Source organism: Bos javanicus, chromosome 23, assembly GCF_032452875.1.
Source record: "Bos javanicus breed banteng chromosome 23, ARS-OSU_banteng_1.0, whole genome shotgun sequence".
NCBI lineage: Eukaryota > Metazoa > Chordata > Mammalia > Artiodactyla > Bovidae > Bos > Bos javanicus.
In genome coordinates, this window is record NC_083890.1 from 30,063,872 (window position 1) to 30,085,517 (window position 21,646).

Consider the following 21,646-nt stretch of genomic DNA (forward strand, 5'->3'; position numbering starts at 1 on the left):
AGAATGCCCTTCTGCAAGCCCCACTCTGAGCTGAGCAAACACTCACAGCTGCACACTGGAGGGAGGGCTGCCATGACGGAGGGAAAAGCTGAGTGTGGAATGCTGAGGCAGCTGAAAAACCAAATGGCCTCTGAGCAGGGAGGGGGCAGCCATTATGGGCACTTACACAGGCAGCACATCATGAGCAGAACAGATCTCTGATGGCAGCCAGACCACCACACCCAATACACTGACTATCGCCAAATAAACATCCCCAGCCTCTCTTACTCCAGCACTGCTCCCCTCTGGGGCTGAGGGGGCCAGTGCTGGAAGGGAGAGGAACACACACTATAAGGGAATGGAGCCAACTAACTCAACCCTCAGGGCTTCTGTTCCAGCAACATGGGACCCACCCTTGCCTTAAATAGGGTGGTGATAGCAACTGAGCAGAGAGGATGTCTTGGCTCACACCTGGCTCTGGCCCTAGCCCCTTCATCTCTAACCCCACCTCCTAACCAGGTGGTACCTGCCAGCACACTCTGAAGAAATATCTGTCTTGTATTCAAATCAAACTCAGCTTTCCCCCAAAAGCCACTGCACCCACACGAATTGTACAGGGACACTGCCAAATCTGTACACTATTTCAAGATTGCCAGTGGTAACTGTTTCACCTAATTTCATAAAAACAGAGGAAGTTAAGCAAAATGAGAAGATACAGTAATTTTTCTCAGTTGAAAAAGCAAGAGAACACTCCTGGGGAAAAAAAAAAAACTAATGAGATGAAATAAACAATTTACTAAAGAATTGAATAACCTCAGTTATGCAGATGACATCACCCTTGTGGTAGAAAGTCAAAAGGAACTAAAGAGCCTCTTGATGAAAGTGAAAGAGGACAGTGAAAAAGTTGGCTTAAAACTTAACGTTCAAAAAACTAAGATCATGGCATCCAGTCCCATCACTTCATGGCAAATAGATGCGGAAACAATGGAAACAGTGACAAGCTTTATTTTCTTGGGCTCCTAAATCACTGCAGATGGTGACTGCAGCCATGAAATTAAAGATGCTTGCTTCTTGGAAGAAAAGCTATGGCCAACCTAGACAGCATATTAAAAAGCCGAGATGTTACTGCCAACAAAGGTCCATCTAGTCAAAGCTAAGGTTTTTCTGGTAGTCATGTATGGATGTGAGAGTTGAACCATAAAGAAGGCTGAGCGCTGAAGAACTGATGCTTCTGAACTGTGGTTTTGGAGAAGACTCTTGAGAGTCCCTTGGACTGCGAGGAGATCAAACCAGTCAAACCTAAAGGAAATCAACCCTGAATACTGAATACTCATTGGAAGGACTGAGGCTGAAGCTGAAGCTCCAATACTTTGGCCACCTGATGTGAAGAGCCGACTCATTAGAAAAGACCCTGATGCTGGGAACGATTGAAGGCAGGAGGAAAAGGGGACGACAGAGGATGAGATGGTTGTATGGCATCACCAACTCAATGGACATGAGTTTGAGCAAGCTCCGGGATACGGTGAAGGACAGGACAATGCCTTGCTGTCGTCCATGGGGTTGCAAAGAGTCAGACATGACTGAGCAACTGAACAACAACAAAAACGTTGGAAGCATTAGTGATAAGAATGCTAACTGAATAAATGGAAAGCATGAGATGAAAAATGGATGAAAAGATGAAAACTGTAAGAATTTTACCAAGAAAATAGAAAATTTTGAAAGAACAAGTCTGAACTGTAGCATACAATAACTAAAATTTAAAACACACTAGGAGGAACAAACCAGAGAAGGCAATGGCACCCCACTCCAGTACTCTTGCCTGGAAAATCCCATGGATGGAGGAGCCTGGTAGACTGCAGTCCATGGGGTCGCTAGGAGTTGGACACGACTGTATAACTTTCAAGTAGACAACCTGAGCGACTTCACTTTCACTTTTCACTTTCATGCATTGGAGGAGGAAATGGCAAGCCACTCCAGTGTTCTTGCCTGGAGAATCCCAGGGACAGGGGAGCTGCTGGTGGGCTGCTGTCTATGGGGTCGCACAGAGTCGGACATGACTGAAGCGACTTAGCAACAGCAGCAGAAGAAACAAACAGCAGACTAGGTGATAAAGAAAAATACATAAGGGATTTGAAAGATTACTTTAAAATCACCAAATGAGACCAGCAAAAAGAAAACAGAATTTCAAAAAATGAGCTTCTCAGTGCTGCTCACTGCAGGATGGAGTCCAACACCCCTGTCAAAGCCAAAAACTCCACCACCACCCTGTGACAACCACCTCCTCCCTGCCCTGCCACCGCCACCACCTGTGTCACCACCACCTGGGGACAGGATGTATAGTTAGGCCACAGCCCTCAGTGAGGAGACATATTCCTCAGTTCTGTGGTGTTCTCCATCACACATTTATGAAGTTTCTGAAGGGCAGTGGAGACTATTGCGAGGCACAGCACGACCTCTATGCAGAAAAGTGTTTTGTAGAAATTCACTACCACTCCAATAAGAAGCTCCCAGTGAGTAACCTGGACACAGAAGAACTGAACTGAAATTCACAGAGCATTTTTTACAAGACTTCTGACCTGGATGGAGTAAACCTCAGCGCACTTCATTTCTATCACCTTAGTATTACTGGACCAAAGAATTGTTGCTTCTTGTTAGGAGGGTCATTTCATTTCCCGTTCCTCTCAACTTCATACTCTAAAGCACTGAGTATTTCAAGTGGAGTATATTGAAGTAGATTCAGTTTCTTTCCATCATTTCTGTTATTCAATTTTTAAATTTTTTCATAATCGAGCATTTTTTAACTAAATTGACATGCTTCAAATGAACCACCAAGATCCTGTGGAACTCATATACAAGAACATGAGATTTCTTATTACACACAATCAAATTAATGCAAACTTAAACAACTGTATAGAGGAACTTAAGAAGTACCACAATAATAAGAGTATGTGTTGTTGTTCAGTCGCTCAGTCCTGTCCGACTCTTTGCAACGCCATGGACTGCAGCATGCCAGGCTTCCCTGGCCATCACCAACTCCCAGAGTTTACTCAAACTCAAGTCCATTGAGTTGGTGATGCCATCCAACCATCTCATCCTCTGTTATCCCCTTCTCCTCCCGCCTTCAACCTTTCCAGCATCAGAGTCCTTCACTATCTCATGGAGGTTTCTCAAACTCATTTCCACTGAGTCAATGATGCCATCCAGCCATCTCATCCTCTGTGGCTCCTTTCTCATCCTGCCCTCAGTCTTTCCCAGCATGAGGGTCTTTTCCAATGAGTCAGCTCTTCGCATTGGGTGGCCAAAATATTGGAGCCTCAGTATCAGTCCTTTCAGTGAATAGTCAGGGATGATTTCCTTTAGGATTGACTGGCTCGATCTCCTTGCTGTCCAAGGGACTTTAAGAGTCTTCTCCAGTACCTCAATTCAAAAGCACTAATTCTTCTGCACTCATTCTTTTTTTATGGTCTAACTCTAACATCAATACATGACTACTGAAAAAACCACAGCTTTGACTATACAGACCATTGTCAGCAAAGTGTTACTACAATTATAAGAGTATGTGAAGTTACCACAATAATAAGAGTGTGTGAAGAAACTTACAACACTATTCTTGAGAAAGAAGGCATCTGTGATCTCAGCTGGCCTTTTGACGGTGGTGCTGAATAGTAAGGACTCGTTCATAAATTCAGAAGTTGAATGACTCCTAACTAAGGTAAATGAACCCCCTTTCAGATAGTGCTTTATCTTTTAGCTAACACTTGTTCGCATGGTAAGATCATGGGGATCCAAGGGAGAGAGTGGAAGCATGCAACACTTCTGAAGTCCAGCACAATATCCCTTCTACCACACACGTTCTATTAGCCAAGCAAGTCACAGGACCAGCGAAAATTCAAGGGAGGAAACACTTGAGAAACACTAACATATCACTTATGCATGTGCACTTAATCATACACATTGCAGAGGGTGTGGAGAGAGAAAAAGGTAGCTATTTTTGCTAACCATCTTCAACAGACACTACTCTTCCCCTGTATTTAATGAATTCCCTATCTATTTTGTGTCAAGTCTACCATTATGTCTTTAGTGTGTGCGTATGAATCCCTGAAAAACCAATGATTAGTGTTACTTTTTAAATAAATATTAGTTGAATAAATTCCTTAGAAAATACAAGGAATAACCTTTTAGAAAGGAAATATCTATAATAACTCTAACTTTGAATCAGAACCATATAGAGAGAAATAAGGTGGGTGTTCCCTGGTAGCTTAGTTGGTAAAGAATCTGCCTGCAGTGCAGAAGACTCAGGATCCATCCCTGGGGCAGGAAGATCCCTTGGAAAAGGAAAGGGCAAACCAATCCAGTATCTTTGCCTGGAAAATCTCATGGACAGAGGAGCCTAGTGGACTGCAGTCCATGGGATTACAAAGAGTTGAGCACGACTTTCACTTTCAAGGTGGGTGTAATTTATGTGAAATTAAAAGGAATTTTATTCATTAAAAAATACTTCTGGCTAAAACAATTCTTAATCATAAAATTTCTGAAATTCTTGTAATTTTCCCATACTTGTCCGAAGTTGTTTACCCACTTATTTTTGTTTGAAGTGTGATTCCCAACCTCTTTCACACACACACACAAAAAAAGTGGTTTCTGCTAATGAATTGAGCAGACATTTAATATTTTATATGCCTTTGGAGCTGGGTAACTTAATATTTGATACTTGACAATTTGTTTTATTATGTAATTGATTAAAACTATATATTTATACTGTCTGGGAACATGTGGTTATAGTTCTGTGAGAGAAATAATTTGTCAATATTCACCAGCTTGTAAAAATACAGTGTAAGGACTTAAATGTTAAATAAATAGTGAAACGCCTTTCTCTTTAAAAATGAAAACAATTTAAGGAATCTCTAGGACAACATCAAGGGTACCAACATTCACCTTATAGGGATCCCAGAAAGAGGAGAGAGAGAGAGGAGAGTATGGAATATGGAAATGTGGAGCTGGATCTTGAAGCAAGCAGAGTTGGAGGGTTCCCTAGGCTCAGGCTGGGACATGAGCCTGGGGGGCAGTCTTGGGAAACTGGTCAGTCACTCATGCTGTTTTCAATCCTCTCTCCTCACTGCTTTAGGAGCAAGCAAGTGTGCACGGCTCCTAAGGAGTGGAGTCCAAGCTTCCCACAGCCCTTCTCTTAATCTCACAAGTCCTCCAATCAGTCAAAGGGGCTCATCTTCTCTGTCAAGGAACACAGAGCTGGGGTGCCCAGTATCTGGCTGGAACCACTCACTCCCTGGGGAGGATCTCTGCCCATGTAATCTCTCTTTTCTTCTGAGTCCCATCCCAAGGGTACAGGTCCTGACCTACTGCTTCTCTTCCTAACTGGCTTCCATGTGGATATTTCTTATAGCCTTGGTTGTACAGGAGTCTTTCTCCCAGTCTCCAGTTAGTTTCCAGTAAGAATTGTTCCACATGTAGATATAATTTTTGTGCATTCATTAGGGGAGAGAGTTTCCCCATCCTCCTATTCCATCATCTGTTCTCTTCCTATGCATAATTCATCTAATGGGGCTGCAAGAAGCAGAATTTATATCCAAATGCCAACTTCCTGCTCCTAGTCTTTCTCACTTCCCTTTAGATCATGTCACTGATAGGTATTCAGTACCTTATCCACTTTTTAAATCATTTAAACAATTAGTATTAAGTATCATCTACTTTTTTTCATCATCTTAATATATACCTTTGACTATTGAGGTTTTTTTTAATTACTTTTGACAGAAACAAATAGATACTTTTGTGAACTCTTGTGTATCTGGAAGATTATTGAGATTTACTAAAATGTTTTATAATAATCAAAATAAATACTAACTGCATTGATATAATATGATATGAAAGTTATTTGTTGTTTTCATAATTATTTTGGATGACTACTTGGTTTAATTCAAACAAAAATTTTAAATCTGAGAATTTCATAGTAATATTAATAGCATAGAGTGGTCACATAAATATTTGATTTCAGTAGTACATTTCCACAGAATTAATATCACATTGTGTATGCACTCTATGATAGCAGTTACATATAATATAGGTTATTCATTATATTTTACTGTTGATGTACTTTTACTATTGTTTTACTTTTTTTTTTTTTTGCCATACTCTGAGGCATGTGGGATCTTAGTTTACCGACCAGGGATTGAACCCATACCCCTTACACTGGAAGTGCAGAATCTTAAACACTGTACCACGATGAAAGCCCCTACATTACCTCTTATATTTATTTATTTTGCTTCCTAAATGTTCATATTCACCAACAAATGGAGACAGATGTGTCCATGGCAATCCCTGAGAGATGGATCAAACTACTTCCTGACATACTTCTGAGAATATGTCTCCTGGGCAAGAGAGACAGGATAAGGATTCAGAACAGGGAGAAGAAATGAAGTGTAACATATTCATATACCCTTTTTTTTCATGGCGAGAAAAGTTCAAATATATCATCATGTAATTAGCACAGCCCTCACGCACCCACACATGCATGTGTTGTGTGTGTGTGTGTGTGTGTGTGTGTGTGTGTGTGTGTGTAGTTGAGAGCATGGCTAGGAGGGACAGAGTGCTCTCTGAGAAGACAATCATCCTGGGATCAGACGTGGCCCTGATTACAACAAAATCTTCCTCTTAGAAAAGAGGATTAGGGAGATATACATCCTCTGAATTTTGGGAGGTTATACAGAGAGTGTTTAGGCAAAAATTGGGAGTGGCTCATCAAAAGCAAATACTATCTACTTTTTTCTTCAAATATTAGGATTAAAGGTATGTGATATAACTGATGCCTTAAAAGAAAAGAGGGTTGTAGAAAACAGTGGATTAAAATGTGCACATGGATAGACAATACCAAAAGCATTATTCAGTTCTGGAGATTATTTTAATCAGTTCTTTTCTCCCTATCTGAAGACTATAAGGATTTACTCAGTTTGCAGTTATAAAATTGTTATAAGTTGTTCTAAAATAATTATTTCTCAGGAAATAGGCATGTCTCTTATTGTTGGGTAATGCAAATGCCTAGATTATCCTGTAAATTTTACTCCAAACAAATGATAACATAGTTTCTGCTGAGCTATGTTAAGGCATCACCCAGCTAAATATTAGGTGCTTGATGAAAAGGCTATGGGTGAATTGTGGAAAGCAATGGGAAATCTCTACCAAAAAATGACCAGTTTATATAAATTGTATCTACTATTCAAGAATTTTGAAATGATGATTTCAGAATAACAAAGGTTAATATTCATTGAGGTTTTTTTGTATGCCAGGCACTGTATTGTTTCAGGTAAAATATCTGATAATGTCTCAGACGTTTTCCTTTGACTAATAGGAACCAAACATTTCATTTTGAAAACTGAGATTAATCAGGGATTGAGTCAGTTAAGAAGCATTTCTAACTATGTGGTACTGACCCAAAATGAATCACTTCTGCTGGATTATTTCCAAAGCAGAACTATATAGAATGTGCTTGTCTTGGATCTTGAGGCTGGGTAAGGTGGTACATGATCCCAAGCCATTGAGTTATTAAAATTATCTTGTCTTCTTCCTCTGTCACTGAAACTCCATGTCAAGATTCAAACCTTCACACATATGTCAATGTCCAATGTCCACAAAATCTTTTATCACATTGAGTAGGAATAGGCAAATACAATTTAAAATAGGGCATGAAGCTCTTATGTCTTTATATTAATATCACAGTGCATATTTGCTTGATGAGTGACTGAATATAGTTATTTAATAATCTGGTGATAATAGGGAATACTGCAGGCCATATGAGTTGAATTTAGATGATGATAAAAGTGAATTTTAATTCCTCATTTGTCATTCATGGTTTCCCTCTATAGTGTTTCCATTTTAACTCAAAACAACTCAGCAAGCAAGACTGGAAAGGCTTCATCATCCTTACTTCATACAGAAATGATTAATCAGAGGCTTTAGGTCAAGAAAATGTATCAGGTGAGAGACAGAAAAATGTCTATGCCAAACTGTTATACTGCCTGTGATGGTCCTTTCTGCAGACTCCTGACACCTGTCCTTGAACATCTTGCTTTTTTTCTGTAACAATGATTAAAATGAAACATTCTTGCTATGAACATAAAGCTGACCTCTACTACATGTGTCTCAAGGTCCCTGCACAAAGGTCAACAGAGCAAATCCTGAAAACAATAGAAAGTTCAATGAAGAAATCAGATTTTACCTGGTATAGTTTTATTAATATTCTTAAGTCCGTTTAAATATTTCAAAGCACTCACTTCACTATTTTGGACAACTTATTTTTTCAAATATCTATGAATTTCATGAGGTTTTAAAAAGCACTTAACACAGGATGACTGTTTATTCATCCTGTGCATCTGAGAATATAGAATGACTAACAGCATGCATTAGCCTTTGTGCAGTCAACCCTCCCTGTGTGCCTTTCACAACTAGGTTTCTCCCATTCCCCACATCCCCCGACTTTCACCCCCAACACAGGCTTTTGCATTTATGTCTACAGCCTAAATGGGCAAGGATACTTATGAAATGAAATCTTTGCGATATCACTACCTAGGAAAGAGTCAGGTATTCTCCTTTTTTGGTCAGAATTTCCCCCTTGGTTCTTCCATCAGTCTCACTGAGAAAGCTGCAGTTCTTCCCAAATACAGGAGGATAGAATTAGTTAAAAAAAAATTGTGTGTTTAACTGACAAAACAGATGATAACTTCTCCACATCCAGAGCTTTTATGCAACAACATAGGCTATTATTTAGAAGTAAAGATATATAAGAAAATATTTGGGGTTTTAAAAAAAGATAAGTAAACAATTGTCTTTTTTTCTTGCCACAGCCTTAACTGAATTTCTTTGCTACATGTCGAATATAGATATTAAATTGTATTAGTTAATTTAATTAGATACAATGCAAGGTAAATATATATAAATTATTTTAAATAACATAAATGCATTATAATATTTTATGTATGAGCAAATTTTTCAACAATCATACCCATCAAGGGTTCTTGTCATCATGCAGGTTTGTTACTCCATATTTAACAGAATTTTGAATCAGTCCACTTATTTCTGACCCTTTTTTCCTACCTTTTAATCCCATGACAGCAGTAAATGCAAAATAATCTGAAAATACTCAATGTTCAATAAATGTTTGTTGAGTGAACAACTGAAGAAAGCAACTAAGCAACCAAAGAAGAGGAAAGAAATAGAAATCATAAGACCTTTATTTGAGAAAATGAAGGGGTGAAGAAAATTGTACTGAATTTTTTTTTCCAATTTATGCTTGCTGACTAGACATATATTGGACAAATCAACTGGTACAGTGAACATAGGATAGGATTTGGTTTCAGGATGAGCGTAACTCCCAAACTGTTTAAATTTAAATTATAGGTAAGAAATTTATCTCTTTGACTCACTAGAGCTTGTTAAGAGTAATATAAAGATGTATACTTCTATCTGAAACTATCTTTCTGATGACTTTGCCTTTCTTTTATTCAGATCATGAGTTTCAATTGTTCTTTGTGGCAAGACAACAGCATGTCTGTGAAACACTTTGCATTTGTCAAATTCTCTGAGGTCACTGAACAGTGTTTCCTTTTATTTTCCTTCATTCTATTCATGTTTTTAGCATCACTGACAGGCAATGCTCTCATAGCCCTTGCCATCTGGACCAATCCAGCCCTCCATACCCCCATGTACTTCTTCCTGGCCAACTTGTCTCTCTTGGAGATTGGATACACTTGCTCTACTATACCCAAGATGCTGCAGAACCTTGTGAGTGAGGCCCGAGGAATCTCTCGGGAGGACTGTGCTACACAGATGTTTTTCTTTACATTATTTGGTATCAGTGAGTGCTGTCTTTTGGCAGCCATGGCTTTTGATCGCTATACGGCCATATGCTCCCCACTTCACTATGCAACACGAATGAGTCATGGAGTGTGTGTCCATTTAGCAATGATTTCTTGGGGAATGGGTTGCATAGTAGGCTTGGGCCAAACCAACTATATTTTTTCTTTGGACTTCTGTGGCCCCTGTGAAATAGACCACTTCTTCTGTGACCTCTTGCCTATTCTGGCACTAGCCTGTGGGGATACATCCCATAATGAGGCTGCAGTCTTTGTTGCAGCCATTCTTTGCATTTCCAGTCCATTTTTATTAATCATTGCTTCTTATGGCAGAATTCTAGCTGCTGTGTTGGTCATGCCCTCCCCTGAAGGCCGTCAAAAAGCTCTTTCCACCTGTTCTTCCCACCTACTGGTAGTAACACTATTCTATGGCTCAGCATCTGTCACCTACTTGAGGCCCAAGGCTAGCCATTCACCTGGGGTAGATAAACTCCTGGCCCTCTTCTATACTGTGGTGACATCCATGCTCAACCCTATCATCTACAGCTTACGGAATAAGGAAGTCAAGACAGCTCTTCGGAGAACTCTGGGCAAGAAAAATGTTTTGACTCATGGGTAGATACCAAAGGACCACACAAATTTCTTTGAAAAAGATGCACACTCAACCTCAGAGGAAGGAAGAAAATTAAGAAAGATATGGATAAAGAGAGGGAGTATGGATGGAGGAAGGAAGGGGGAAGGAGAGAAAGAAAGAAAGAGGGAGAGAATGAGAGAGGGAGTGTAGGAGGTTGGGGGGAAAGAAGGAAGGAAGACAGAAAGGAAGGAAGGAAACTGTACTTGTCAAGGTGTTTTGTAAGAAACGTCTTTCGTAACAGTGATTTTAATTTTGGAGATAGTTCTCTTCTTATAGCAAAAGTTCTGATTGCCAAATTCTGAAAGGAAATTGGCTACCAATGAATTTTAATAAGTGAATCTAATACTAGACTGGCTTTCTAAAACATTTCAGTCTAGGCTAAAGTACAGGCTTAGAGTATAAATTACCAGAATCTATCTCAGAAGCCTAGGAAATTCTCACTCATACTCTGAGGCATTTTCTCTCCTCTGAGAGGTCAATATGACTTCTGCCATGGTCACTGAGGCAGTGCTTCCACATATGCCAGTCCCATATGGCTCTTAATTCCTTAATAACTCTATGATGTTCATTACTTTCTTCCATAAAAATGTTTTAAATTCTTCATCCTTAATTGTTGGTATATGAAGTAGTCAAATAATTCTTTTTTGAGTGTGGATAAAACTCAAAAAAGCAATTCTTAAAATTCAGAGGTAATTGTGGCAGAATATTAAAAGAAAAGCATGAGAAATTTTTACCAAGAGTCCCCATAGAAAAAATGTTTTTGAAAAGAAAGAGAAATCATATTTAAATTCAAGGATGGAAGAAGAAAATTGAGCTTAAAATAATTAATATAAATAATTTTAATGATTTTATGTAATTTACGACATGTACAAATGTGCAGATGAATCCTGGCAGGATATATTTGGAAATTATCCAAAACTTGCTCTTAAGAGAAATGAACATAGTTACAACAAAATCTAGTATCTCGAGGCATCTATAGGAGAAATTATCTTGGATTTGAACTCTAGTCCTTGGGGAAGAGCTGTGGTCTATGAAGATTTAGCAACTACCCATACAGTAGTGATAACATGACAGGAATGGAGAACTCTGCTGCTATGACAACTTACAAATAGGATGAATAAATTTTAGTGATCTAACATATAGCATGCTGACTGTAGTTAATAATACTGAATTGTATACCTGAACTTTGCTAAGAGAATAGACCTAAGTGTTCCTACCACACACATATGCAAAAGATATCTATGTGAGGTGATGTTTTTTAACTTGATTTTGACAATCATTTCACGATGAACACATATATAAAATCATCACAGTATCCACCTTACGTTTTAACTCTTGACAATTTTTTCCATTTTATCTCAATAAAGCTGAAAAAGAAAAAGAAGATGTGATAATGTTACGATTAGGGGATGGTAGTGATGTTCACTAATGACCAAGATTTGTTTTACTGGACACATTTTACCAAAAGCTATATAATTCATTGAAGACCAAAACATAATATATTGCAGTTTTTATTTATATCTGTGTAAAATTAACAAAAAATGGAAAGAATATGAACATGAAAAAATAACTATTTAACAATTATGCTATAGAAATAGGCAAGAATTATATGCAGGCATTAGGGATTATTATTCAAAGTGTTTATTAATCTAGAAAAATGATTATTAAAAATTAAAGCAAGTAAAAACAATTTGTATAGCATGATCATTTTTACTTGGTTTACTAATTTTCTAAAGGCTTATAAGTTCAAAAATATCAAAACTGGGCAGTTACATGTAAAAGCATAAGATTAGAACATTTCTTCTCATCATATACAAAATGCAAATGTATACTCAAAATAAGTATATTTTTTGAGTATACAAAAGTATACTCAAAATGAATTAAAGACCTAAATGTAAAACCAGAAATCATAAAACTTCTAGAAGAGAACATAGGCAGAACACTCTTTCAGTAAAATCACAGCCATATTTTTTAAAACTGTATGCTAAAGGCAAAAGGAAAAAAAGCAAACAAACAAATTGGACCTAATTAATGTTAAAAGCTTTTTCACAGCAAAGAAAACAATCTATTCATAACCAAAAGACAACCTACTAAGTGGGAGAAAATATTTGCAAATGATATGACTGGTATGGGATTAATATCCAAAATATATAAATAGCTCATACAACTCAGTATCAAAAAAAACAAATAATGCAATCAAAAAAATGGGCAGAAGACATGAATAGACATTTTTCCAAAGAAGACGTATAGATGGCTAACAAGCACATTAAAAGATCAACATTACAAATTATTAGTGAAATGTAAATCAAAACCAGAACGAGATGTTACATCACACCCATCAGAATGGCTATCATCAAAAAAATGTATGCACAACAAACGTTGGCAAGGATGTGGAGAAAAGAAAACTCCTCATAATGGGAATATAAATTGGTGCGGTCACTATGAAAAACATTATGGAGGTTTCTCAAAAAACTAAAATACAACATATACTACAATCCAGGATTTCCATTCCTGGGGATACACCTGAAGAAAAAAAAAACACTAATTTGAAAAGATACACGCAGTCCAATGTTCATAGCAGCATCTTCTTTCCAAGACATGAGAGCAACCTTACTGTTCATCAACACTTGAATGCATAAAGGAGATAAAGGATATATATATATAACATAAATATTGAAATATTGATACAAATGGTCCATATCATCACTTCTATTGGAATCTAAAAAATAAAACAAATGTATGTAACAACAAACTCACAAATATAGAGAACAAACTAGAGATTCCCAAAGGAAAGAGGGAAAGGAGGGGCAAGATAGGAGTAAGTATGGGATTAGTATGGGCTTAATAGATACAAACTATGGAGAAGGCAATGGCACCCCACTCCAGTACTCTTGCCTGGAAAATCCCATGGATGGAGGAGCCTGGTGGGCTGCAGTCCATGGGGTCGCTAAGAGTCAGACACGACTGAGCAACTTCCCTTTCACTTTTCACTTTCATGCATTGGAGAAGGAAATGGCAACCCACTCTAGTGTTATTGCCTGGAGAATCCCAGGGACGGGGGAGCCTGGTGGGCTGCCGTCTATGGGGTCGCACAGAGTCGGACATGACTGAACTGACTTAGCAGTAGTAGATACAAACTATGTATAAAATAGACAAGCAACAAGAATACATTGTATAACACAGTCATCTATAGCCATTTTCTTGTAATAATTTTTAATAGAGTATAATCATTGGAAAGACAGATGCTGAAGCTGAAACTCCAATACTTTGGCCACCTGATGCAAAAAAATGACTCATTGAAAAAGACCCTGATGCTGGGAAAGATTGAGGGTGGGAGGAGAAGGGGATGACAGAGGATGAGATGGTTGGATGGCATCACTGACTCAATGGACATGAGTAAGCGTAAACTCTGAGAGTTGGTGATGGACAGGGAGACATGGAGTACTGCAGTCCATGGGGTCACAAAGAGTCGGACACGACTGAGAGACTGAACTGAACTGATAATCTATAAAAATACTGAGTCACTATATTATATACTTCAAACTTCTATAATATTCTAAAATAGCTATACTTCAATAAAATGCTAATAAGATAAAGGGAAAAGACAGCACTATTTAGTTATACTAACAACAGAATAAAGACATAAAGAAAAGAATTGTTACCACAGTAAAAAAAAAAAAAAACCTTTTCATAGTGATAAATTTATGCTATTCATCAAGAAGATATAATGGTTACAAACACATATGTATCTAGTAACATATTGCAAAATATGTAAAGTAAAAACTAACAGAACTGATTGAAGAAATAGTTAATTCCACAATAGTTGAACTTCAATACCCCACTTAAAATAATGGAAAGAACAATTAGACATAAAATCAGCAAAGAAAGAGAAGATTTGAAAAATATAAGCAAACTAAAACTAACAGATCTACATAACACTTCACCCAACAAAAACAGAATACATATGTTTCTCATTGCATATGGAACATTCTACAGAGTAGATCATTTGTTAGGCCATGAAAAAATCACAATAAATTTTAAGTGACTGAAAGTATGTTCTCTATGCACAATGAAATGATATTAGTATAAATTTTTTAAATATTGTGAAATATACAAGTATGTAGAAATTAGATAATGCACTCATAAATAATTAATATCTCAGAAGAAATAAATGTCTTAGCAAAGAATTTGAGAAGAATGAAAACACAGCATACCAAAATATATGGAATGTAGCAAAAGTATTTCAGATATGTTTTATATAAAAAATAAATATATTTTAATTGTTGATTTATCAATTTATCTGCCATGAAAAGGTTTCTATGTGTGTATAAAAATCAACTGACATAATATGTAGAAGATGACTCTATTATATGTTTTGAGTTACTAGTGTCATGAAATTTACATCTTTCAGAGCAAAATAATTTTGGATATACTTGGAAAGCAAAATAATTTAGAAAATACATTGTCTTTTGATTGAAATTTTAGAAGAATATGATATTGAGATACTGGGTAGTAAATTCATATTGGGTATTCCTTCCTAGAAGGTGATATTTAAACTCAAACTGAAAGACAGGAAGAAGCCAGCCATGATGAAATCAGGGAAACAGCATTTTAAGTGGGAGAAAAGGTAATTCGAAAGTTCTGGAAGCCAACAGAGAAGGAGAAATATAGTATGACATCCCTTAAATGTGGAAACTAAAAAGAAATGATACAAAAGAACTTACAGAACAGAGACTCAAAGACTTAGAAGACAAACTTATGGTTGCCAGGGGGACAGGACAGTTGGGAGTTTGGAAAGGTTATGTACACACTGCCATATTCAAATTGGATAGCCAATAAGGACCTATTGTATAGCACAGGGAATTCTGCTCAATGTTATGTGCCAGCCTGAATAAGAGAGGTCTGGGGGAGAATGGATACATGTATATGTATGGCTAAGTCCCTTCACTGTTCACCTGAAACAACCACAACACTGAAAATTGGCTATACCCCAATAAAAAATAAAAAGTTCAAAGTTTGGGGGAAAAAAACAAAACAAAAACAAACAGTATGGAAGCCAGAAATGATCTTGGCCTGTTTTTAAATGGAGAGTTATATCAGCTATGATCCCAGCATAAAATAGATGCACATTCCAACTGGGAAAATGAGAAAAGTTGAACAAAGGAAGAACTGACAAAGGTGTGAGAAGAATTTAAACATCAACAAAAGATTTCTATATGTGTACTACACATGCACTACCCTGGAACTTGTCACATTTAGGAGTCTCTCTCAAACCTAAGGCTTGAGGTATCAAAGAATTCTTAAGTTCTTTTGATTCGGATACCTCATGTATACTTCAAGTATTCAAAACAAAAGAATTAAAGAATTCCTTAATTTATGGCTTCTGGTTGGGTTCAGCCAATGACAGCAGACAGTTGACGATTAGAGAATGAGAGAAAAACAAATTTGTGTTATTTTCCATTTGCTCCCTCTTAGCTGGGAAACCGGAGAAGGCAATGGCACCCCACTCCAGTACTCTTGCCTGGAAAATCCCATGGACGGAGGAGCCTGGTGGGCTGTAATCCATGGGGTCGGTGAGAGTCAGACTGAGCGACTTCACTTTCACTTTTCACTTTCGTGCACTGGAGAAGGAAATGGCAATCCACTCCAGTGTTTTTGCCTGGAGAATCCCAGGGACAGGGGAGCCTGGTGGGCTGCTGTCTATGGGGTCGCACAGAGTCGGACACGACTGAAGTGACTTAGCAGCAGCAGCAGCAGCTGGGAAACATGAGGTTGCCTGTGTTGCTCAACCAAAAGTCATAGCTCCTGGAGGTATCACACAGGAGTCATAGCTCCTATGTATTACAGAGTCTCTTTTTCTAATTTCACTTGAGGTACAGCACAGAATAAGACATCAGTTCAGTTCAATCACTTAGTCATGTCCAACTCTTCATGACTGCATAGAGTGCAGCACGCCAGGTCTCCCTGTCCATCACCAACTCCTGAAGCTTATCAAACTCATGTTCATCGAGTCAGTGATGCCATCCAACCATTTCAAACTCTGTCATCTCCTTCTCATCCCAGCTTCAATCTTTCCCAGAATCAAGGTCTTTTCCAACGAGTCAGTTCTTCTCATCAGGTGGCCATTGGAGTTTCAGCTTCAGCATCAGTTTTACCAATGAATATTCAGACAGATTTCCTTTAAGATGAACTGGTTGGATCTCCTGGCAGTCCAAGGGATTCTCAAGAGTCTTCTCCAACACCACAGTTCAAAAGCATCAATTCTTCGGCGCTCAGCCTTCTTCACAGTCCAACTCTCACATCCATACATGACCACTGGGAAAACCATAGCCTTGACTAGATGGACCACTGTTGGCAAAGTAATGCCTCTGCTTTTCAATATGCTATCTAGGTTGGTCATAATTTTCCTACCAAGGAGTAAGCATCTTTTAATTTCATGGCTGCAATCACCATCTGCAGTGATTTGGGGCCCAGAAAAATAAAGTCTGACACTATTTCCACTGTTTCCCCATCTATTTGCCATGAAGTGATGGGACCAGATGCCATGATCTTTGTTTTCTGAATGTTGAGCTTTAAGCCAACTTTTTCACTCTCCTCTTTCACTTTCATCAAGAGGCTTTTTTTCTGCCATAAGGGTGGTGTCATCTGCATGTCTGAGGTTATTGATATTTCTCCCGGCAATTTTGATTCCAGCTTGTGCTTCTTTCAGCCCAGTGTTTCTCATGATGTACTCTGCATAGAAGTTAAATAGGCAGGGTAACAATATACAGCCTTGACGTACTCCTTTTCCTATTTGGAACCAGTCTGTTGTTCCATGTCCAGTTCTAACTGTTGCTTCCTGACCTGCATATAGGTTTCTCAAGAGGCAAGTCAGGTGGTCTGGTATTCCCATCTCTTTCAGAATTTTCCACAGTTTATTGTGATCCACAAAGTCAAAGGCTTTGGCATAGTCAATAAAGCAGAAATAGGTGTTTTTCTGGAACTCTCTTGCTTTTTTGATGATCCAGCAGATGTTGGCAATTTGATCTCTGGTTCCTCTGCCTTTTCTAAAACCAGCTTGAACATCTGGAAGTTCACGGTTCACTTGGAGAATATAGAGCATTACTTTACTAGCATGTGAGATGAGTGCAATTGTGTGGTAGTTTGAGATTTCTTTGACATTACCTTTCTTTGGGATTGGAATGAAAACTGACCTTTTCCAGTCCTGTGGAGACTTTTGAGTTTTCCAAATTTGCTGGCATATTGAGTGTAGCACTTTCACAGCATCATCTTTTAGGATTTGAAATAACTCAACTGCAATTCCATCACCTCCTCTAGCTTTGTTCATAGTGATGCTTCCTAAGGCCCACTTGACTTTGCATTCCAGGATTTCTGGCTCTGGGTGAGTGATCACACCATTATGGTTATCTGGGTCTTGAAGATCTTTTTTGTATAGTTCTTATGTGTATTCTTGCCACCTCTTTTTAATATCTTCTGCTTCTGTTAGGCCCACACCATTTCTGTCCTTTATTGTGCCCATCTTTGCATGAAATGTTCCTTTGGTATCTCTAATTTTCTTGAAGAAATCTCTAGTCTTTCCCATTCTATTGTTTTCCCCTATTTCTTTACATTGATCACTGAGGAAGGCTTTCTTTTCTCTCCTTGCTATTCTTTGGACCTCTCATTCAGATGGGTATATCTTTCCTTTTCACGTTTGCTTTTTCCTTCTCTTCTTTTCTCAGCTATTTGTAAGGCCTCCTCAGACAACCATTTTGCTGGTTTTCATTTCTTTTTCTTGGAGATGGTCTTGATCACAGCCTCCTGTACAATGTTATGAACCTTCATCTGTATTTCTTCAGACACTCTTTTCCATCAGATCTAATCCCTTGAATCTGTTTGTCACTTCCAAAGAATAATCATAAGGGATTTGTTTTAGGGCATGCCTGAATGGTCTAGTGGTTTTCCCTACTTTCTTCAATTTAAGTCTGAATTTGGCAATAAGCAGTTCATGATCTCCGAGCCTTGGTCTCATGATCTCAGCTCCTGGTCTTGTTTTTGCTGACTACATAAAGCTTCTCCATCTTTGACTGTAAAGAATAAAATCAGTCTTATTTTGGTATTGACCATCTGGTGATGTCCATGTGTTGAGTCTTGTCTTGTGTTGTTGGAAGAGGGTGTTTGCTATGGACCAGTGCGTTCTCTTGGCAAAATTCTATTAGCCTTTGCCCTGCTTCATTCTGTACTCCAAGGTCAAATTTGCTTGTTACTCCAGGTAGCTCTTGACTTCCTACTTTTGCATTCCAGTCCCCTATAATGAAAAGGACATTTTTTGGATGTTAGTGCTATAAGGTCTTGTAGGTCTTCATAGAACGATTCAAGTTCAGCTTCTTCAGCATTACTGGTTAGGACATAGACTTGGATTACTGTAATAGTGAATGGTTTGCCTTGGAAATAAACAGAGATCATTCTGTCATTTTTGAGATTGCATCCAAGTACATTCAGACTTTTTTGTGGACTATGAGGGCTACTCCATTTCTTCTAAGGTATTCTTGCCCACAGTAGTAGATATAATGGTCATCTGAGGTAAATTCATCCATTCCAGTCCATTTTAGTTCACTGATTCCTAAAACATTGATGTTCCTTCTTGCCATCTCCTGTTTGACCACTTCCAATTTACCCTGATTCATGGACCTAACATTCCAGGTTCCTATGAAATATTGTTCTTTACAACATCGGACTTTACTTCAGTCACCAGTCACATCCACAACTGGGTGTTGTTTTTGCTTTGGCTCCGTCTCTTCATTCTTTCTGGAGTTACTTCTCCACTGTTCTCCAGTAGCATATTGGCACCTACTGACCTGGGGAGTTCATCTTTCAGTATCCTATCTTTTTGCCTTTTCATACTCTTCATGGGGTCTCAAGACAAGAATACTGAAGTGGCTTTCCACTTCCTGCCTCACTCAGTGCCCCCAACCCTGCAGCAAGCCACTGCCAACCAACACTTTATCTGGAGACACCTGGACATTCATGGAAAGTCTGGGTCAGTCCTCTTCTGGGGTCACGGCTCCATTCTCTCGGGTCCTGATGCACACAAGTTTTGTTTGTGTCCTCCAAGAGTCTGTTTCCCCAGTCCTGTGTAAGTTCTGGGGGCTCTATTGTGGGGTTAATGGTGACCTCCTCCAAGAGGGCTTATGCCATACCCAGGTCTGCTGCACCCAGAACCCCTGCCCCTGCAGCAGGCCACTGCTCACTCGTACCTCCACAGGAGACACTCAAACACTCACAGGCAGGTCTGGCTCATTCTCTGTGAGTTCTTCTGGTGTGCACAAGATTGTGTTTGAGCCCTCTGAGCATCTCTGGCAGGTATGGGGTTTGATTCTAAACACAATTTTGCCCCTCCTACTATCTTGTTGGGGCTTCTTCTTTGCCCTTGGACGTGGGCTATTTTTTTTTTTTTTGGTGGGATCCAACATTCTCCTGTCGACGGTTGTTCAGCAACAAGTTGTAATTTTGGAGTTCTCACAAGAGAAGATGAGTGCCCGTCCTTCTACATACCTAATGCAATAAAGAGGGGATCTGGACAGAAGAGGAATGAAATATATCCACCCATCACACTTGTAAAGTAGAACAAACATATGATTCACTTTATACTAGTGGCTACATTTAGGGAAAGGATAGTGGGATTATAAGCCATGAAAGAGAATGTTCAAGGAGAGATATCTGTTTATAACTGTTATTCAGTACATCTAAATTTGCTTTTTTCAAAATATATAATATACTCAGGGATATGAGTGAAATTTTTTTTGTACGTAAGAATTTAAGTTTTTAATTAATTTATTTTTAATTGAAAGATAATTGCTTTACATAATTTCATTGTTTTCTAACAAACCTCTACATGAATCAGCCATAGGTATACATATGTCTCCTCCCTCTTGAACCTCCTCAGATCTCCCTCCCTAGCCCATCCCTCTAGGCTGATACAGAGCCACTGTTTGAGTTCTTGAGACATAAAGCAAATTCCCATGGGCTATCTATTTTACATATGGTAATATAAGTTTCCATATTATTCTCTCCATACTTCTCACCCTCTCTTCTCCTCTGCTCATGTCCAAAAGTCTGTTTTCTATGTCTGTTTCTCCATCTCTGCCCTTCAGATAAATTCTTTGGTACCATCTTTCTAGATTCCATATATATGTGTTAGTATACAATATTTATCTTTCTCTTTCTGAATTACATCACTCTGTATAATAGGTTCTAGATTCATTCACCTCATTAGAACTGACTCAAATGCATTCCTTTTATGGCTGAGTAATATTCTATTGTGTAAAAGTACCACAACTTCTTTATCCATTCATCTGTCAATGGACGTGTAAGTTGCTTCCATGTTCTAGCTGTTGTAAAGAGTGCTGTAGTGAACACTGGGGTACATGTGTCTTTTTCAACCTTGGTTTCCTCAGGGTATATGCCTAGGAGTTGGATTGCTGGGTTATATGGTGGTTTTATTCCTGGTTTTCCAAGGAATCTATGAGTGTAACTTTGTAATCTTAAGGCATATATACAAATCTGACTACTATTATGTGTAAGTGAGAGATTAAGAGAAAGAGAGTGAAGGGTTGAAAGAGAGACTGTCTTAAGTCCTTATATTAGAAAAGTTTTAAAATGTTCTAAAGAATTTTTTAATGTCACTTTATTCTTCCTCACTGGAAAGACCAATTATGGGGTTTTTTTTCTTTTCTTGCCAGCTCATTTTTATGCCCCTTCATTGTATGGTCAGAAATATTAAGTCTTATGTGAGATATTCTACAAATAAACATAATAAGGTATTGAAGGAACTCACATTTAAATCCTCCAGAATCATTTACTCAAAATAGCTTTACTCTGATGATATATTAAATTGTTGTTTAACAACTATTTGAAAGAAAAATTAAGAAAGCAATCCCATATACAATTGCATTAAAAATAATAAAATACCTAAAAATGAATTTAACCAAAGAAGTGAAAGATCAGTACACTGAAAACTACAAGACACTGAAAAAGGAACTGAAGGACATACAGATAAATGGCAATATATTCCACAGATTGATGGAATTAATTTAAATATCCATACTACCCAGAACAATATACAGATTCAATGAATTCCCTATCAAATTCAAATGGCATTTTACACAGCATTAGAACATACAATTGTAAATTT

At 38.1% G+C, this 21,646-nt stretch overlaps 2 protein-coding genes across 2 annotated transcripts in view; both read left to right on the plus strand.

Moving 5' to 3' along the window:
• The window catches only part of LOC133236550 (olfactory receptor 7C1-like), a 79,277-nt gene that overhangs the window by 23,788 nt on the left and 33,843 nt on the right, over nucleotides 1-21,646 (plus strand). The gene's annotated exons all lie outside the window — the stretch shown is intronic.
• On the plus strand, nucleotides 9,488-10,992 carry LOC133235930 (olfactory receptor 10C1-like). The gene has a single exon (XM_061397707.1). It carries the CDS (start codon nucleotides 9,496-9,498, stop codon nucleotides 10,456-10,458), a length of 963 nt encoding a protein of 320 aa, XP_061253691.1. The 5' UTR covers nucleotides 9,488-9,495; the 3' UTR covers nucleotides 10,459-10,992.